The following is a 21,385-nucleotide window of genomic DNA, read 5'->3' on the forward strand; positions in this document are numbered from 1 at the left end:
AAAAAACAGGCAAGTTGAACAGGTGAAGCTCTACCAACATTTTTAGATTTAGCCTCTCCAAGAAACAACTCATTTTGTCACTAACTTTAACCAACTGCTTTACTAATGCACCATCATTTTCCTTTATATTTTTAAAGGTCACCACATCCCACTCTCCTCACATGACCCTATAGGTCATATAAAAAAAAGGTTAAAAACAAGAGAAAATGTACTGTACAAAATAGTTTGATAGTTTTCTTTTTAAAAGAATGACTATTTGAATAATCGAAAATCATAGATGGGTAGGTAGATTGATCCCACAAGGGAAATTATTTTGTTATAGCAGCAGGATAAAAGGATAAAAACAGTACAATTTCCAGTAATTAAACAAACTAGTAAAAGTGCCACAGGTGTATAGTGATGGCCTTATATTGTAAAATTTTAAATATACATAAACAACAAAGAAAATCAAAATGAGGTTAAGTTAAAGATGAAAATAAAAATAAGAATGAAACTGAAATGGAGAGAGACTGAGACAGAGTGGTGCAAATGCATTAACAAATAATGTGTACGCTATAAATCTAAGAAACAGCTGTAAGAGGGTATAATACACACACATTTCTGCGTGTGAAATCTTATACCTGTCAGATGTGTTCATCTGTCAGAGAAGGAACAGTAATTGTACACTTACAAAGAGAACGATAGGAATGACTTTCTGAAGCATTTTTTATGGCAGCAGGGTTGAGTAAGTCTGAGGGAGAATGAACTCTGCTGCCTCACTAGTTTAGAATGGAGTGGGTAACAGGGGTTATCCATGATGGAGAGCATGTTGTTCAGTGACCCCATGTCCCTCATGGACTCAAACGCCTCCAGACTCTGGCAATGATGGTTCAACCCCTGTGAATCGGTTGGTTGATCTTGACCCCACCAACAAACCGACAAGAGCAAAGAGCAGATGAAAATCATACTTTTACTATTTCTAAATACTCTGATACACCATACTATACCACCATCCAAGCATATATAAGTGCTTCTGCTGGTTGTGAATCATCACGATTGCCAAGATATCTGTTAATAATCAGGAATATTATTCCTAATTATTATCGGGTTCTCACCCCAACCAGTCGTGGCAGATAACTGCCCCTCCATGAGCCTGGTCCTGTTGGAGGTTTCTTCCTGTTAAAAGGGAGTTTTTCCTTCCCACTGTTGCCAAAGTGCTTGCTCGTAGGGGTTTTTTCTCTCAATGTGTTATTGTAGGGTCTACCTTACAATATAAATTAAATAATGCTGAAACGTCAACATTGAACTTTTCAAGCTGTTTTTTATATTTTTTTATTTCTGTACAGCTTTGCACAAAATGTCAAGCTTGCTAACCAACCCCCCTCAATCAGTCCGACTCAGCGCCCTACCATACCCCCCTGTACACACATGACTGTACACCAACCCACTCAACCAAGTATGCCGATGACACCACAGTGGTTGGGCTCATCTCTGATGGAGATGACGCAGCATACAGAGCAGAGGTAGAGATTTTGTCCCGTTGGTGCTGAGAAAACAACCTGAAGCTGAACGTACTTAAAAGAAAAGAACTACATGTACTCATTATAATCAGAGAACAGGTGGAATCTGTCTCCACCTTCAGGTTTCTGGGCACGCACATCTTTGCTGATCTTACATGGACCCACAACACGAATGCCATGGTTAAGAAGGCCCATCAGTAGTTGTACTTCCTCTGTGTCCTCAGGAACAATAACCTGGACCAGAATCTGCTGCTGAACTTCTACCAATTCTCAGTGGAGAGCGTGCTCTCCTACTGCCTGGGTGTTTGGTACGCAGAGAGTAATTAACAATGCCCCCATAAAATCATTAGCTGCCCTCTGCTACCCCTGGAGGCCATCGCCAGATCCTCCTGTCTCAGGAAAAACCAGGGCCATCACAGGTGACCCCTTGCACCCCACCCGCCACCTGTTTGACCTGCTGCCCACTGGTCGATGACTCAGGTTAATCAGGTCCCAAACCTCCAGACTCACAAATAGCTTTTCTCCCCTGGGCCATTCAGACTGTCAACAAACACTGCCCCCCACACAACCCAACCCTGCCCACTCACCTCACCGTTCTGAGCCATGATCTGAGTAACCCTCATCACTCAGGTCACTCACATACACTTTCACTATATACCAGACCTCAGTTGTGCTACCTCTTAATTGTGTATATATATTTCTCCTGTTTGTTATTTATTCCTGCTGTCATACTATTTATATTTTACTCCTGCACAATTGGCGTTGAGCACCCATAATTTTGTTGTACATGTACAATGTCAATAAAGGTCTATTCTATTCTATTCTGTTAATGTATTTCGGAAGTCTTCTTTTTATGACGTGTAGCATCTTCATACTATCCAGATCCCAGTTGTGATTGTGCAAACTTAATAATTTAACTCATAATCAATGCTGGATTTCATTTAATGTACTTAAAATCTGAACAAGCAAGAAGCTACACTAACATTTTTTTTACCTAAGAAGTAGTGTTTGTGGAAGGACAACAATGTTGTGGTTTGCCTTAGTTTGATATTCACGTTACATACAACGACCAAAAATGGTATTGTATTTCATACACTGCTGATGATGATCTCCAAAGGTGCACTGGTATTCCAATATAGATGCCACTGTGGTCTATTCAGGCTTCTGTCTGTAGAGAACTTGTTCTCTCCATCTTAAGATAAATCCCTTCCTCCATGACTGAAAACAAAATTGTTGGCATTGTATGAAATCCTTGATTCTCAGTTACAAAGATAAAAAACTACCAGTTTAAATCCTGCTCCATCTGTTTGAATAGGAAGAATTTACACTGGAAAAATGAAATCCTATCAAGGCAGTTGTCTGTCATTTAAACATAAAAAGCTCCCTTTTTGTAAATGAAAAAGAAACTTGCCACACTCGCGAAGGGGGAAAAAATAGCACCACATAGACTATGATAGATGTTGAAAATAAAGACAGATTGCATTACCAGAATCCGGACTAAGCAACAGCGTATCAAACAATGAATTTTGCAAATTCTTTTAAGAAAATAAGACTTTAACGGATTAATAAAAGATTAAAACATTTAGTAAAAAGATGTTTTGATGTGGTTTAAATAAGCCCACGGGTGGAAGATTCATCACTGACATTCTTTTAGCACTCTTAAAATGCTTTAGGGACGATTGTCCTGTGAAAATACTAAATCCAGTCTTCATTCAGAACAATTTATTTTGGATTTCGGGAGCAAACATACCCCGCTGAGTTGTAAACTGTAGCACGGCAGGTCTGGAGTTATGAGATAGCATTTTGTTTCCTCTCACTTAGGAGGGTCGGTTGATGGATGTTTCCCTTTCAGACAGGGCAACCAGTTTCTAACTGCACCTGACAACCACTTGAGTCACACAAACACACACTTGCACAAACATTCAGCACACACGCAGAGTTTTGGAATTCTTCTGTTTCCTCTTCTGACAAGCTGCATCTGCTTTAACTGATGGCTTCGTATTACTAAGAGGCTGCTCTGTTTCCTACGTCAGTACAACTAGGTCAGATGTTCACTATTGGCATCTGGGTATTCTACAGACTGAGGGATGTCTGGCTGACTGACAGCTGTGACAGCTAGCTGAAACTGTGGGAGGATCACATGCAACGTTAATTTAGTGCAGCTGAAAGCGAGCAGTCACACAGATTATTGCATGAAACCAAGTCTCAAATTATACCCTAACAGGCAACAACAAGGGCTGATGCTTCAGTGGCATTCAGTAATATTTTCCTCACATACTGTATTTGCTGATGATTTTATGTGACTGTGATAAAATCAAATACAGACTGTTTCTGTCATTTATACATTATATAGATGTCTAAAAATCTCAGCAATTGTATTACGACTGCTGTATCAATTAACCAAACTGAGAATGATACTTAAATTTGTTAAACTCTGCTACTACTGTAAGACCAAAAAAGTTAAAACCAGAAATGACTAAGGTAAATCTTGACCCCGGAATTTTGGAAAAATGACTCAGATTCGTATAAAAATTTATTTTTTTAGTTTAATTTAGCTTAGTTATTGTTTCTGTGTTATATCACAACATGATACAACATCTGGTGCTGGTCTTGCTTGTTGTGCTCTTAATAGAGTCAGTATAGATTTTTGTGAATCAAGGTGAAATAACACTGCTGTGATTCGAATGTAATCCTTCTCTATATAGACCTTCTTCTGAATTCTAAATTGCTAGATAATGAAAAAGGGTGCAATATTATTATACCATAAGTTAAACAGATGCGAAGATGGGTGTACTATGAATAAATATCTTGTAAATTGAAGACATTTAGATATTAACTTGTTATATCATACACTAAAATCCATGAGAAAAAGTACATTTTATCTCAGAACCAGACAGCTTCTAAAAAATTGTTAACCAATCTAAATCGCTGGTAAGAGACTTTATTAGTTTGCTGCCAAATCAGCAATAGAAAGCACCTTAATGAAGGCTTTAAAAAAGAAGGTGGTGGAAAAATCAAATGGCTAACCTAGTGTGGGATCCATGATAGATGGCTCTGAAAGTGTTGACATGACAAAACAGGCATCCATGTAGGTCTTTTGCCTTCATCAACCAAACAATGCCCAGTCTTCAAAAAAAACAATGCTGTTTCTAATTTGTATTTATGTACAACTTTTTCCCACACTTCAATAAAATGAAAAGGAAAAATGGATCACTTTGTGGTGATTGTTATTCTGGCTCAAATCCATCTGCCATCTCCTTTTAGCACATGTTAATAGCTGTGTTTTACAAGGTAATTAGCAACAGGTTCTACATAAGCATGCAGTAAATCCAAGTTTGGATACGGGCAATCGTCAACCGGCTGCCCTCAAGCCCAGTCATGAACAGCTCCTCTTCACTGGCAAGCTATCATGCTATGAATTCAGGACTGACATAAAAGTGATCAATCCTGATCCTGCAGATGGTAGCTTTGCACCATTGGCTCCTCAGCCAAGCACATCCACCAAATGTCTGAGCCTGATGTACTCTGGTATCTTCTACGAACAAGATTACCATTGTAGCAACACATCATCAATTAAGGTAAAACTAACCTGTCTGACAATGGTGCAATGGTGGTGTGTAAACACTATAAAAGTAAAAGATTTGTGACCTGCATGGTTGGCTCCAGTGTCATAGATTAATACGACAGGTAAGGTCATCAGAGAGTAAACAAGTTCATGTTTAAACTTCTCAAAATCAAGTTAAACGTTCAACAAATGATTCGATTATTTATTTTACCATGAACATCTACCCAGTGCAGCTGAAAAATACACTATGGAAGCAATACACCTTAATGAAACTAGTGCGATTTCAGGCTGTACAACCAAAACGGTGAGCTGAACAATACTTTGTAATGCTGCATACCTGTATTTGGCTGATAATGTTCATTGTATTCATTGTGTTCTGCATGTACTAATTTGGATGATTAAGAATAATCATTAAAACCTTTTATCCATGTTTATGAAATGAGGGTGTGATGTTTATGCGTTCTAACTTTGTTGTCTACATTAAAGACTTGTTTCAGTCAACTCAATCAAATGTGCCACTTAAATTTTAGCTCCCTCTGACACTCTATTGTACCGAGAAGAGGTTGTGTAACATTAGCATATAAACTGTTCATTTAAGCTGACCCTGATGTGGCTGCTTTTTTCAACTAATTTCCACCAACAATCACAGCGCACTGTGAGAGTGAGATAAAGACATACTTACTAGAGAAAATGGATTTGCCTCTAAGGGACTGTCATTTATATAAAAATGTAAATTTAAATGTAAACTTTCACATGTACGCCTCCATCTTTGCAGTGACTGCCCGTGTGCTCATGCCGTAAATCTAGCAGTCAGGCCTCATTATAAATTCCATATTTATCCCCTCTTAACTTAACCATCTGACAGGAGGCTTCAACTTATGTGCATTATTATGTTTTCCTGCTGCATATTCACAGTCTGGTGACTCTGATGATAAAATATAAAACTCGACTGAAGCATCAAGCAGATGCCTTCAAAGGTGTTTTTGTCCCCCATGATGAAATCAGGGCGGAACTGAGGATCAGTCGCAGTCTGTCCATCTGTTCAGCACAATATGCCACACACACACACACGTACACACAGCTGATGTACAAGTTTGGTGGATGATGCAAGTCATTGTGGTGTTCTTGCAATATAAAACCTCTGACTGGTGAAAACTGGGAAGTCAGGTTTTGTTTACTTGCTGGAATTTGCTAACAACACATGGAAACTCTCTTTGCACACCCCTGAGTCTCATACCCTACTGATTAAATATTGGTTTGCAGTGGAATGCAGGCCTTAAGAGTTATGCCATAAAGTAAGGTGACAGTTCACAATTACCACTGAGATTAGACTCTAAAAGGGAAAATAGCTGCATAGAGACAATTCTAGGTACACTGCAGAGAACCTTGGACTGTTATATGTTCTATTCAAGCAAAACCAGGACAAAGACTTGACTTTCTTCTGAGTTTAAAAAAAAATCAGAAATATATATAGTTCATACGTTTTTAGAAAATAACACTGTACTATAGTTTTGCCTCTGTAAACCACAGTAGATATTAAACCAAGCAGTCAAAATGTGATTCAAGTGCAAATCTTTAATTTTATTACTGCATTAACATAGTTAACTTGAATTAACTAGGCTTTGGGTCATTATCTATTTGCGCTCTGACCCACTTTCCAGTTTGTCTTGCAGCATTTGTTTAAATGTGAGCAAAATGTAGCCCTGTACACTTTAGAATTCATCCTGCTACTTCTATCAGTAATCACACCATACATAAACACTAAAGTGATCTGCCTCAACTGGCAGGCATTACAGATGATGCAGTGTGCTTTGGGACTCTTTTGGGTTTGCACCTTTTAGGCATTTGACAATGATATGTCTACCTTCTCAAGAGTGTTCTTGACATGGTTAAATGTTGTCAGGAGTCTTTTTTTAACCGAGGAAACAATTCTGCGCTCATTCACTTTGTCTTTTGTGGTCTTTTGGGGCTTCTGGTGTTGCTGACCTGCATTTTTTTTTTATTTCTAAATGTATCCGATTGTTGTTTTAGCCACTTTTGATGTTCTTGTTGTCCCACTGATTGCTTTATTTTGGGTTTTTTTTTAAAGTCTAGCAGTCCCCTCCTTCACTTCCATCAGTATCTCTTTGGACTTCATATTTAGAATTGTAGTGTAATACCAAAAGCAAGTTCAACACTTTAAAAAAAAGATTTTTATCTGGTTAATTTGTAATCAAATAATGAGACCATGAAACTGATTGCAAGCCAACTGCTACACACAATACCTACCTACTCAGATTATTTACCATGTAGTGCTGTCACGCCATCTCTGCTTAAAGGCTTAAATATCGATTGGGCATGTGTTGCTCTGTAAAATATTCAATGTAAAACAGTAGACTTCCAGGTCATTCAACTGCACATGAACTCAAAGTTTGTTGAAAGTATTAAAAAAAGACTTATTTTCATTTGTGAAAATACATCTATAATCGCTAACTAATAAAAAAAAAATCTTTTTTTCAAGACATTTTCATATTTGTAATTGCATGCAACTGCAAAATGAACTTACCTGAAAAGGTAAAAATCAATTTAAGAACAAACTGCTCAAAACTCAGAAATGAACACACCGTGATGAGGTACAGCAGAGGTTCCACTGGAAACTAAAATTACCTGGATACATCATTCATTATTTTCTAACTTGTAAAATTTGTGGATTTACTACTTTTTAAGGTTTTATTTCAGGACATTACAGTTGGCTCTTTTCTGCTTTTTCTTTTCTTATTCTGCTCTGTCTGTCCATTTTCTCCGTCTTATCTGGCTCAAGATCAGAATGGCAGAACTAAAAGCAGATACAGCCAGACTTCCCTCTCTCAGTCCACCTCCTCCAACTCTTCTGTGGTGACACCGAGAGACATAATCTCTCTAGCGTGTCCTGATTCTGCCCCAGGGCCTCCTCCCAGTGGGACGTGCCCGAAACATCTCACCTCCAGGTGTCCAAGAGGCATCCTAATCAGATGCCTGAACCACCTCAGTTGGCTCCCTTTGATGTGGAGGAGTAGCAGCTCAACTCTGAGTACCTCCCAAATGGCCGAGCTCAATCTCTAACAGAGAGCCTTTCAGAGGAAACTCATTTCCACTGCTTATATCCATGATCTTATTCTTTTCGTCACTACCCACAGCTTCTGGCTGTAGCTGAGGGTAGGAGCATACTAATTAAAGCTCTACTTGCTGTGAAAATGTTAGACTCTAATGCATAAGATTGAAAGCTGTGGTTTCAAGAGGATCATATGTGGATCACCACATATTCTCTATGCTGTTGTAAATAATTTAGATACTCTTTCGATGTTTGGCTGTCATTGAAGTGTGGATTTTGCACTTTAGAGTTTTCTCTCTGACATATAATCCTTGTGATCACATGCAGTTATAGACCTCATGTCCTTCTCCACGCAAGAGGTCTATAACTGCCCTTTTTTTCAGCAATGTGCAGTGTGATGACCATATGGTTTTTTGAGGAGGTTGTTTTTTGTGTCTGTTTTTTCACCAGCCGGTCTGGACTTCCCTGTTAATAACTTATGTTCCCATCATTTTGAATCTAGGGCATGTGCGTAAAAATACGGGTATTTGTTTTTAACACCACAGCTCAAAGTGTAAAACACTTTAGTAAGTAGTAAGTACAGACTTGCTCCTCACATTTCTGTCTGTTATGAGCTGTTCATTTATCAGTTTAACTAACAGAGGGCACATGGTTAATTGTAGAAGGAGGACCCCTGTGCCACCTCCTACAGTAGAAAACAGACATGAAAGCTGTGAGAAAGATCAGGGGAAAAAACACTTAAAATGGTCTTGTGGCAGAGTCAAATCCAGGTCTCTGCATTACCCTTACACCATATGGGTTGTCTGGTCTACCCAGTGATCTAAAATACTTTCCCTTCAGTGGACTGTTTAAAAATGTATTGGGAGTAAGAGGTGTTGTCATTTCCATGATCTTTCTTGCTGTTTTGCCCAGATTAAAAATCTTAGCTTCAGGTTTGACAGGTTTCCTAGGTTTACAAAACACCAACAGACCTTCTGTAATGTATGCTTTGAAATTTGTGGAACTAAGAAAAAGACATGAGGGAGAGCTGGAGGTGGCAGAGCTAGCAATGCTAAGATTTTCACTGGGAGTGACCAAAATAGATCGGATTTGAAATGAGTATATCAGAGGGACAGCTCAGGTTTAGGTTTAGTTTGGAAACAAAGTTAGAAAGGCAAGGCTGAAGTGGAGGTGCAGAAGATAGTAGATATACTGGACAAAGCACGTTGAATATGCAGCTGCCAGGCAGGAGGAAAAGAAGAAGATGAAAGAGAAGGTTCAGGGATGTAGCGAAGGAGAACATTGTTGTGGCTGAAGAGGATGCTGGGGGTAGGGTGAGATGTCACAAGATTATCCACTGTGGCAAGACCTAAAGGGACTAACCAAAAGATAAAGAAGAAGAAGATATGACAGATTTTTAAAGCAGCTGCCAGCAACGTAAGATTGACTCTGTAGTTGTGCCATAAAAAGTTGACATAATATACCCGGAGACACCAAAACTGAGTCTCTGGAGGAAGTGGACATGGATTCTCACACAAACACTTTCCACGGACCGTGTGTTTCTGTTACGTAGTCACATAATTATTCATCATCTTATATTAAAAGGGACCACATTTCTATCAATCTATGATGTTTTTTGTGGATATTTCACAAAAGATATTTTAGGATGATGTTTTGCAATTTAGCTCATTGTACTCCACTACAGAAGACCTCACAGAGATTTTCATAGCTTGTAAGGGTGTTTTATTATTTTTATTATCATTATTATTTATCAAACTACTGCATTACCAGGTGTGCAACAAGTAAACCTGTTTTTGATTTTGGTATCATGATGGAAATTAAATGTTTATGTGAGGCAATGTTTATGTTCCTCAATTTATCTTAAACTGAACTTAAATCAGACGTTTAAACACACTGTGTAAGAGGCCACATTTCAGACATATTACAAAGCAGTGAGGTAGTTGCATTTCAGCACTGATCTCTGAAAGTTGAACATGCCAATCATAAATACAAGTGAAGTAAAACCACGAGCTGCAGTGAAAACTGGAATCAAGAACCTGTTTGACTCTGTAGATTGATTTTCTTTTAGTTTCTTTTACCTGTGAGCAGTAGGTAATTCTATTTTATGAATCTTTAAACTTAAAAGCATTTTTTGTTATTTTGGGTTTAACTAGAAAGATATAGTGTCACATACAGTAATGGCCTCCTACTTGATGCGCAGGATATTTGAACCTGCAACAAAGGAAAGTGCCAGAAGAAACCCCTGTTGCTGGTTATCTTTTTGACATTTAAAGGTCCCATATTTAACAGCTGTCTGAGGTGAAAAACATCCCTACTTGTCTTTTGTCTTCATGGCTTTTCCTATCCTCTCTGCAGTCACTGTTTATAGCCTCCTTATACACCTTTTAGCACAGCTAGGCGCACAGCTGAACATAATGAAGTGTGTGTGTGTGTGTGTGTGTGTTTCTGCTGAAGACAGCCGAAGAAGAGGTGTGATGACCTTAAAAAATACTTGCAGCCAAAAATGTTACCTCATAGAAAATGACAGCCACAACATGAGCATAGACAGGCTTAGCAGTGGGATTAAACATCACTTACGAAAGACTATCCTGCAGCTAAAATATCACTGCTTTGATCCCCATAGAAACCAATATGTCCATCAAGTGCCGTGTCTCGGTGAAGGGTCCTCGTGCTGAAGTCTGAATCTCTCGAACTATTGTTGACTGAAATTCACCGAAACAAAACTTCAGAGTGAGAGCACTCTGGCTAGAAACAAAGAAGCTCAACACATATTGCTTTTTCCACATTCTTTTTTTCTATCCTCCCACCATGCGCATGGATGTGAAATGAGTCATATAATGGGACAGAAGATGATATGATGAGCATCAACTGAGAATTGCAGGAGGCATCTGCTGTAAATATGCACGTCTGGTCTGATGATCAGAAGCCACACTAGTCCTAATCAAAGGCCTGAGGGAGCTTAGATGATGCTTTGGTTTATTATTATGCTTGTTTTTTTCCCTCCATCTCCAATAAGCTCTTTATTCTTTGAAAGGTGAACACTTGCAGCCGCCAGGAAAATCTTGTTAAGATTCAGTTTGAGATCAGAATGTGTCAAAAAGACATTATGTATTCCTTCAGTTTTTGTTGTCAGAAGTACAAAGAAAATCATTTTTATCTATTTCAGACTTATGTTCCTGTTTGTATTTCAACTCTTATTTTTTTTCTAAATTGTATTTAAAATGCATTTCTTCCCCCTCTACACAGCAATTCAAACATTGTTAATGCTCCTATAACCGAAGTCTCATAAAATGATGGTTTGTTTTGATTTGAATATCATTCATATTGATGCCTGGCCTCTCTGATAGTTGAATAACCCATTCACTATTATCATACTTTAATCAAAAATTGTTTTGTTAGCCTTCCCATTTTTTTTTCTTCCCATTTTCTTCCTTCTGGCCTCCTTAGCTGTTCTTCTGTTATCTTACTTCTATACCTTCTATTATCTCCTGTGATATAGTTCTAATTTTCATTTAATCTACTGACAGATAAGACACTGTCACTCAGGGCAGCGTGGCATTGTGTAGTGGTCAGTTCTTGAAACAGTGCCACCAGAAACAAAGGATGGGAGGAAATTAGCTTTCAACCCTTCAAGTGTTTAAACTGTGTCATAAAAAACAAGCCCAACTATCATTGCTGGTGCTAAAATGTTTTTGTGTGAAGTTCTTACACTGTTAGCACTGTGTACTACTTTGTATTTTAATTTTGGGACTCCACTAGAGTAGCTTTGCATGATTAACAGTTCAAAATAATCCTTAAGTTTCTAATAGAAGTTTCTTGCATGACATCATGTGCACATTGCTTGTGAGTTGTCTGACATATTGGATGTGATTCAACCACAGGTCACGAGAGAATTATGTGTGTATTCCCCTGTCAGTTGGTGAGTCGTTGCCGGAGATTGCTGGTTGTCACTAGGTGAAATCGGATGCAAAAAGGACGCTGCACAAAAAATATCCTAGCTTTTTGCTAGCTTTGGTCGCTAGCAGATTACCATGGTCACCTTTAGTTTTCTTTGGAAGACATTAGCTTGTCCGCACACATTTGCTAAGTACTAGTTGAGGTGTAGTAAAACTTCAAAAAGTGCAACGCAAACCAGAAATGGAAAATATTCACCTTCGAAATAAAATGTGTGCCTAGACACTACAGCTAACACATTTTAAAAAGTAAAACTTGTCATTTGAAGATGAATGTCACACAGTCACCATTCTCAATATCGTATTTTCACAACCACTCGAAGAGAAGCAGGTCAGAGTTTGCGGATAAGGTGGCTTGTTCTGTGCAAACTACGGGCAACCGCTGCAATCTTCTAGCAACTACAGAAGTTGCAAGCAGGTTTTCGCCAACCAGCTTGCCTACAGACCTTTTTTGAGGGGGACAACCGCTCACCAACTGGTTGGGGAATACAGATTATTCTCTGTGGCTAGTGGCTGGTGATTGCCAGGCTGTCACTGACTGAACTTTAGACCTTGGTGACTAGGCCCCTATTCACTTGACCCTACACAGTCACATGTCCAAAGTGACAGACTAGTTAGTAACACATTGTTAGCGGTCACGTGCCTCTGAAACTTCATAATCTGCTGTAAAGTAGCTCCACAGATCATCCTCTAAAACAAGATCAGTTTCAGCTTGCTTTTACGATTGCCTGCCCCTCACTTTGAACAGCAGGTGGGTGGAGTTTCTTGGCTCAGCCAGAGCTGTATGGATTATTATTATTACCTTTATTTAACCGAGAAGTACCACTGAGATTGAATCTATTTTACAAATGAGACCTGGCCAAGGTAGGAGCCGTACAAACTCAAAAACCCAAGAAGTGCAACATAAAATATATAGTCTAAATACAATATAGAAACACCCTCAACATTAAACGTTAGTGGCTTCCAAAAAAAACAAAACAATGCTCAATGCTTGAGGTGACCAAATTAGTGTTATCCTCTTCCACAGAAGTTATACAGAGCCAACTCTGAAGCTTGAGTTTTTGGCTCACAGGGACTACTTTCACATGCACTGACCCCATTATTACTTTAGCCAAGTTTAATATCATCATCTTACATTGTAACAGTATATATGACAGAAAGTAAGTCAAGCACAATAGCTCCACTTTAACATTTCCAGTTACGATATTATGCAATGGATGACAAAAGTCAATCTTGTTTACTAGTTTGCTGTTATTAATGAATTTTTGCAGTTTATTCTGGATTGCATGAACAGTTATGAACAGTTATTCAGAGTCAGACTTTCTTTAATTTGTCCATATGTCGTCAGGTAAGCTCAAGCTGATTACTGAATCTGATCTAATATATTAATCAATTATTGTTAGAATAGAATAGAATAGAATAGAATAGAATAGAATAATCCTTTAATTGTCCCACAAGGGGAAATTTGGTTGTAACTGCAGCAAGAAAACACATATACAAACAGAACAGGACACAGAACAGAAACACCCACAATTTTTACATATTTACATCGTGGACAATAGTTACCAAAACAGAGTACTGTACAGTTATTAAAATTTGGAGTACAGATAAGTGGCAAACCCAGGTTGTAGTGTGCAAACAGAGCAGGATACTGAAAGATGTTTAAATAGTTAAGAATATTTAGAATAATTTGCAAAGTGCAGATTGTGTATTGTACCCTGTGCATTAAAAAGTAGACGTGTAACTTCCAATAAGTTAGTATATATAAACTGAGAAAAGTAATGTGCAAGTTATAACAGTAGAAGTTACATTGTTATATTGTTGTTATATTGTTATATTATAGGTAATTATTGTTTTTTGTTGTTAATTATAGGCTTATGGTTGGACATGTGTTTTGTTATGTTGTTCATTCACGTCTGTGAGGTATCCTTCCTTAGTTAGAGTTGACCCCTCTATTATGGTGAGTTGGCCTTAAAAGATCAGGCCTGATAAGGTCTTTTTGGAATATAATGACTGACTGTGTCCTATTATGTCTCTACAGTGGTCTCAAGGACAGCTGTTGTTTAGTTTGGGGAAATTGCAAATTTCATTGCGTTCGCTTATATGGAGGAATGAGTAAAAGATATAAAGAAAACTCGCCATGGAAGGATAAAAATCAGAATGTGTGCTCGTCTTTTTCTTTTTCTTTATCAACTACTTCCACAATAAGTCAATGTTTTGTACTACAGCCCTCACAAAATACCTATAACAGCTGTTATGACTTATTCAATGCATTTACCTTTAATAACTTCCCTCGCAGCCAGCGGAGTCAACTTTCATTTTCTGTCGGTTCCAAGACAAAGCAGGCTACTGATGCAATTGCTGTGTGTTTGTTATTACTAAGCACAGGCATGCATGTGAGCCCTTTATAGCTGATGATGTGGTTGTTTTCTCTACAGGTGAGGATGACCGTCTGGCTCTGAAGGGCAAGGTGTCAGTTGGAGACCTCTTTAGGAAGGAATTCAAGGTTCATGACCCAAACGCCAAATGGATAAGCAGTAAGTATCTGTATTAAAAATGAGACAAGGTTGCATGGTTGTTTTTAGAATTTGTATTTTTATTCACACATCACTACCTAAAGCTGCTGTTGGTGATATTTTTGTTACTACAATTGTGTCAGTGGAAACATAACTGTAGTCCGGAAAGCTTTAACTTTGAGCTTATTGTTTAGGTTCACTGATCCTTGAGATTGGGTACTAGCGAGTCTCACTGGCTTACACAATATGATTGTTCATTTATTGTCAATATCCACGTTGCTTCTTTTCTACTTTGAGCTTTAGGAAGCAAAAGTGGATTAGGGCTATTTTTTAGATAGTTAGTTAATGGGTTTGAAAGACCCGATGTTATGTAGCACAGATAAAGTGAAAAATAAGCCCCACTACATTAAGAAACATCGGGAAGAGCTGTATAAAAGCATCCATCCTTTTTCTACCACTTCTCTGTGTAAGCAGATATGTGTGGACCTCCATCTCCCCAGCCACTACCTTCGCCTCATCCGGGGAATACAGAGGTGTTCCTAACGCAGCTGAGAGATGCAATATCTCCAGCATGTCTGGGGTCTGCCCCGGGGTCTCCTCCCAGTTAGACATGCCCGAAAAAATCTCACCTAGGGGGCATCCAGAAGGCATCCTAGTCAGATGCGCAAACCTCAAACAGGTTCTGATTGGTTCTGACAGAAGAAAGGGAGAGAACCACAACACTGAGTCCCCTGGTTCTAAACTGGATGTCTTATTATTTTTGTTCCTTTTTTTAAAGGAACCTCTTACTAAACCATGTCCTTTTCCTCTGTCCTATCAGTTTTGCCACACAGAGAGAAAGTTTATAGTGTAGTTGTTGCAAAAAACAGTTTGCCAGCTTGAGATGATATTGTGAAAGATTTGTTGGTCCCACTTCAAAGCTGGTGTTGCTCTACAACCATTCAGTTTACTGATTTGAAACATTGCACCATCCAGTCTGTCTCAGTAAAACAAACGCCTGCAGCAGTGGGATAAACTGTGTACTGGTCACTGTTACCAGAGAGATACTTAGAATAGAGGAATAAAGATCAGACATTCAGCTTTAAGAAAACAGTACCAGCTGTCAAGCATGGTAGCAATAGCATCATACTACCACTATCGTTGAGGATTAAGCTAAAACTTGGAAATAAACGAGTAGTTACACAGGACGCATGAAAGCTGCTTGTAGAATTAATAAAGCATGAAGCTTTTGGAGCAGACCTTTTAAAGTCTGGACCTTGAACCCATCAAACTTACTGTGGACCATGCTTAAAATTTAAGTGTGTGAAAGAAAAAAAACGTTTAACTTCACCAAACCCACCTGGAAAAGGGGTTAAATATTCAGCCAGAAGCTTGCTGAAGTATTGTCCGTTTGTGGTTCTTAATACAGAACTTAAGGGTTTGAATCCAAATTCTGCTTTTAATTGTTCCTGACAGTTTTACCTCCACACTGATGTGGTGACAGCATGAACTGCTGTATATCTCAGTAGGTGCGATGAATAATTAGAAATGTGAAAGTCTCTGGTTCACAGCTTAACCAACATACTTATCTCTTTTCTTTACATTTGGTACATTTTTGAGGGTTTTTGCATAATTTTCTTTTCGACGGGGACAGTGAGTGAAGAAGGAAATTGTGCTTTTATTACTTTCACAGTAGCTGACAATTGTACGTTCAAAATGATGTAGCATTCGAGCAAGCTGCTGCACAGCTCAGTAGGTCAAACGATGTGTTAGAAAACTGAAGAGTTTGGGTTAAGTTTCACTTTGGGGAACAGTCCTGTTGCACTTCAGCTGCTTCTCTTGAGGTGAGCTATACATTTTTCCTCATAACATTACAGTGAATGACGTTGCTCCCTTCCATCTGCTTCATTAGCTCAGCAGGTTTATTGTAAAGTTTGAGTTCAATCTCAGTCTTTGATTGATGTGCAGGTGTGGATGAATATGTAAGTTTGGGTTCACCTTTCTGTTTCTCACACAACAAACTGTAGATTTTATTCATGTTTCTGCTTTATTCATCTGTTTATTTACGTTGATCAGCTCTGTAACATGGGAGAAAATAAATCATTGAAAACCTGAGTTGGTTCACTGAAGTTATTACATTTATCCTTGATAACTGAACAGCTGGATTTTCTCTCTCAGATCTTTGGAGATGAAGAGTTAAACAGGCCACAGCTTCAGTCACATTTCTACACCTTTGACTGGTTGGATTAAAATGTGGAAAAAACTTCTTCTCCGTAGAAACTGCAGAAGAAACAAGGATGGAGTGGAGTCTCTGCAGATGCACAAAGAAAGAATTGCAGTCCCACAAATGTGGATAAACTCTAAAATGAAGATCTTCCTTTAAGCTCCAGCTCTGATCCACACTGTAGGAAACAAATCAGAGCATCAGTGAGACCGAAACAGTCAAATCAAACAGCTTTTCAATTGGCTCATTTTGAGGCAAAGCTACTGCTGAGCTTCTCCCCCTTTATCTCTGAGCCTGAGCCCAGACACCCCTCTGAGGAATCTCATTACTGCTGCTTGTATCCACATTCTTATTATTTTGGTCACTGCCCGGAGTTCATGGCTATAAGGGAGGGCAGGAACGCAGATGGACTGGTAAATCGACAACTTCGCCTTCACGCACAACTGTCTCTTCACTAAAACAGATTGGTACAGAATCTGCAATGCTGCAGATGCTTCACCAGTCTGCCTGTCAATCCCACGCTCTATTTCTGTTCCACTCTTGAACTCCTCCGCTGGACACAATAACTCATCCTCAACTTGTAGCTGTAGCAGTCCACCCTTTTCTTGGTCGGAACCATGGCGTCAGACATGTAGAAGCTAATTCACATCCATGCCACCTCTCACTTTGGTTCCAAATCCTCTCAGTCCGACATGGAGGTCACTGCTGGATGAACCCAGCAAGAGCACGTTATCCTCAAAAATCAGAAACAAAATCTGGGGTATAAAATATATGTGTAATAAATAACCCCTCATGAGACTGTTAACCATTTCATACAGCCTAATTAGTCTGACATAATTAATTATACAAAGAATAATATGTGTAATGCTTTTTCTTTTTATTGTTATTACAAAAGACTGTGCAAGAGCATCACGCTGCATTTTAGTAAATATTAGATGTGCAATCAAAGTGATCAGCATTGTTTGTTTGTAGGCTTTTGCATTTGCACGTGCACTGTTGTGCGTGTGTGCTCACTGCTTGAAATTCCTCCAAAGGATTTATTCCATATGCACCAATAGCGAACCAATTACCTGAAACCTCAACCCTCATTTTTCTTTGATCAGTGACAGTGTGCTGATGTTGCCTTTGTTACAATTCATCACCACCAATTTCTGACGCTTGTTTTTTAATAGCGACGCTGTGACAGCATAAACACTGACAGCACCTCGGGGAGGCAATGAGAGAAAATTATATACTTTATTTTGCATCAAGGTAAAACGGCAACTTGATGCAGCCCCACACGTCTTAGTTTGGCATTGAAGAGAGCGATCACAGCTCGAAGATGTGAGGGATCCGTGCAGCTGAAGGATTAATGAGGTGGATTTTGTCTTCTCTCGTGCCCAGCGTAGCTGTCTCCCTCAATCAAAACATCTAAGATGGCTCCTACAAAGGACACAGCTGTTAAATCTCCTCTCAAATCCCGAATTTGCAAAACCTTCTCCTCTGTGATTGGCTGTAATTAGAAAGCTGAAAACCCATATTTATTATATTAGTGACAGGAAGATGCCGTTCCTCTGGATCTCAGATGACAAGCTGAATAAATTTCTGTCTGGATTTGTCTGTTTGTTTTAGCCGCAGTTCCCCATATGTGCTTAAGGATGAGCCGTCTCTCATGTGGCTGATTTGTTGTCGTTACTAGCTGTGACCCAGAAGTTGTAAACAAATGGATCATGCTTGAGTGAATCATGATGGATATCACAATCTGCAGTAGTGCTGTACACATCTGGAAGCAAACATCTGTTCTTGGATGTTTTCAGCAAAGGTTCAAACTGTGGCAGAAGAGGTGTGGTTGAATGAAGACCAGTATGATTGATGAAAATTAATAGTGCTCATTTTCTGCTTCTCTTAACCTTTTTTTAGCATGAAGTCAAAGAAGAGTAGTGCTTTACAGAAAAGAAGATTTGCAAGAATCCATACACACCACAGCATTCACCAAGAAGCTTTAGGCTTATCATTAGAAAAAAGTTCACTCTTTCATCCTCTCCCTTTTTTTGTGCTGTTGACAGTTTGATCCTTGATCTCGAAGTATATTCAGTATACCATTAGATACACCTCACAAGGAGCAGGGAGGGAGGCAGACAGACCCAGAAGCTGTATTTTTTCTTTGTTAGTGTGCCATTTTAGTAGATGGAGTGCTCATCCAACTTGCATGCTTTCAGGGCTGTTTCGAGGAATTTACAATAATGGCTTCCTTTGTTGGAGGCTGAAATGGATTTTTTAAAAACCTAATTTAGCTCAGTTTTATGTTTTGCCCCCGGTCTCCATCTATCAATCAATTCCCTGGAGATAGACTAAATATAACCTTGAGAATCCATAATGATTGTATATTAGGCTGTTTTTATGAGGCCATAATGCTTCCTCATATCTTGTCCAATAGCATTAGCTTAAATATATGCTATACTTAAGCCTCATTAGGGGCTCTTATCTGCTTCTAACAAAGGTTGCAGAGATTGTGATTCTTTCTTCATTTTGATGCTTTTTCTTAAGTTTATCACAATTTGGGTCATTAGTGCCTTTGGCTATTGTTCCCATCTTTATTTTATTTAGCTTACCAAGTGATTGCCGAAATCTGAGTATGTAGGAAAATTGTCAAAACAGAAGGCAGACAGCATGAAACACAAGCCGTTAAACAGTCATACAGGTTTTAAACAAACCTCCAAGTTAGCAGGTTTTATGTTCTTATAATTAAAAGCTCATTGCTGTGGGCATTGTGTTGTTGCTTCAGGTTGAAGCATGCCAATGAAATACAATCCATGATGGTTATTTAGCAAAAACAGCCGGCACTGTTTTTACATCTATTGAGATCGCCGTGAGTTATTTTATCTTCTGTTGCAGCAATCAGTCAAACAGTAAAAAATATCCTGCTCTATTTTACAAAGAAATCTGTCAGGGATGTACACCTGAAAGCTTTTCATTTGCCAGTGCAGCTAGGTTAAACTTTCTTAGGTATTTTTTTGTCTTTGCTGGGGCTCTGTGCTGTCAGCTCTGCTGTGCCAGCACAGTGGGAGTGCCGTCATGCTGTTACTTGTCAGAACATGGCTCTAACTAAACATATTCAGAAATAAAAACAAAGGCAAATAGAAAAATTATCTTTTGAACTGTGTGCATGGTACACATCCATTTTGTTCCCCTGGCAAACTATCTGGTTTTATTATGAATAAGTTTCCTCACTTTCAGTTTTATTGCAAAATAAATTGGTTTTATAAGCTTGCTGACTGGGCTTATTTACGTGCTGTCCACTGATCTCTTCAACATATACCTTTACTGTAGTTATCTTTCTACATCTTATCAACAGGAACAGTGGCCAAGTTATAATCAACTTAAATTATCCTCAAGTTTTGTGATATATCTAATTTAAACACTATAAACTCCTTTACCCTGCCCTCTTCATCAATATTCTAATCATGCCATAAGGCCATCACTGTCTCCCTGGTTAGGTAATTGCACAGTTAGCACTGATCTCTCACATATGCCTCTTTTTTTACCACTCCATCTGAGTCAAACAGGCATGGCATCAACATCATTCTCGCACCATCAAGGTGAAGCCAGCCCTGTGGGATGCGACGCAAGCGCTCACAGCAGCTGTTTGCCATTTTAATGGCCACGTTCCTCTTGTTTGCCGCTCCAGGATGCCTCTTGTCTCACTGATGTTTGTTAAATATGGTTAAGGGGGAGCCATTTGTAAAGAGGCCAACCAGTCAGGGCTTCACAAAAGGGATATCGCCGTGACTTTGAGAGGGGCTCGTGACTGTGATTTCGATATGGGTGACGCGTACTGGTGTTTGTTTCGTCACTGTGTGGGCTTTTAATGCATGCACAACAGCCTTGTTTCAAGTGATGCACAGTATTTATGTAAAGGGTTCACACTGGAAAAAAGAGTAGACAGTTGCTTCAGTCCCTTTATGATCTTTCATTAGTGTGCTCCCATGACACAACGTGAGGAATGGAGTTCTGCAATGGGCCTCTTTCCTACAACTGAGATATATAAAATTAGCCCATATAGTCAGTGTACGTATCCAGTTGTTATTCAATGTCACAGAAAATCAGCTTTTTTTAGAATGCTACCAATACGAGAACGAGCAGGTGTACGTTTCTCCCTTTGAGCTTCTCTAATTTTACCATATGTTTGATGCGTAATTGGAAAGGATGTGTTTGCACAGACTGAAGTTCAATCTTTCATGCTTTTCAACCTTGAGACAGCAGTGAAGGGTGGTACAACAACTAGTTGCTTGACAGAAACAAGCTGTAAAATATACTGATGTGTTTTTAATTTCTAGGGAAAAACAAAAAAAAAAAAAACAAGCAAGTAAAAAGAAAGCATCTGATACAGAAACAGACTTTGGAATTTATATAGTTGCTTCTGTGTGTCTCATGACAGATTCATCAGTCTCTTAACACCGTAGCTGCCTAACGTCAAGGCAACTTCTGAACAGTTGGATGTCATCTTTGATCCAACTTTCAAGCAACAAAAAAACTGAAAGGCAGATCTTCCACTCTTGGTTTGTGCAACTTTGGAATCATCCTAAAAATAAGTTGCACA

The 21,385-nt window shown here is 38.8% G+C and overlaps 1 protein-coding gene across 4 annotated transcripts in view; it reads left to right on the forward strand.

Annotated features, from left to right (window-relative positions):
• The window catches only part of LOC116324446 (dipeptidyl aminopeptidase-like protein 6), a 261,572-nt gene that overhangs the window by 189,331 nt on the left and 50,856 nt on the right, over positions 1–21,385 (forward strand). For all 4 annotated transcript variants that reach the window (XM_039617141.1, XM_031745037.2, XM_039617140.1 and 1 more), the window contains one exon: positions 14,526–14,624. In XM_039617141.1, coding sequence (XP_039473075.1) covers positions 14,526–14,624 — 99 coding nt within the window. The remainder of the gene's footprint in view (positions 1–14,525; positions 14,625–21,385) is intronic.

Source organism: Oreochromis aureus, linkage group 9 (assembly GCF_013358895.1).
Source record: "Oreochromis aureus strain Israel breed Guangdong linkage group 9, ZZ_aureus, whole genome shotgun sequence".
Lineage (NCBI taxonomy): Eukaryota > Metazoa > Chordata > Actinopteri > Cichliformes > Cichlidae > Oreochromis > Oreochromis aureus.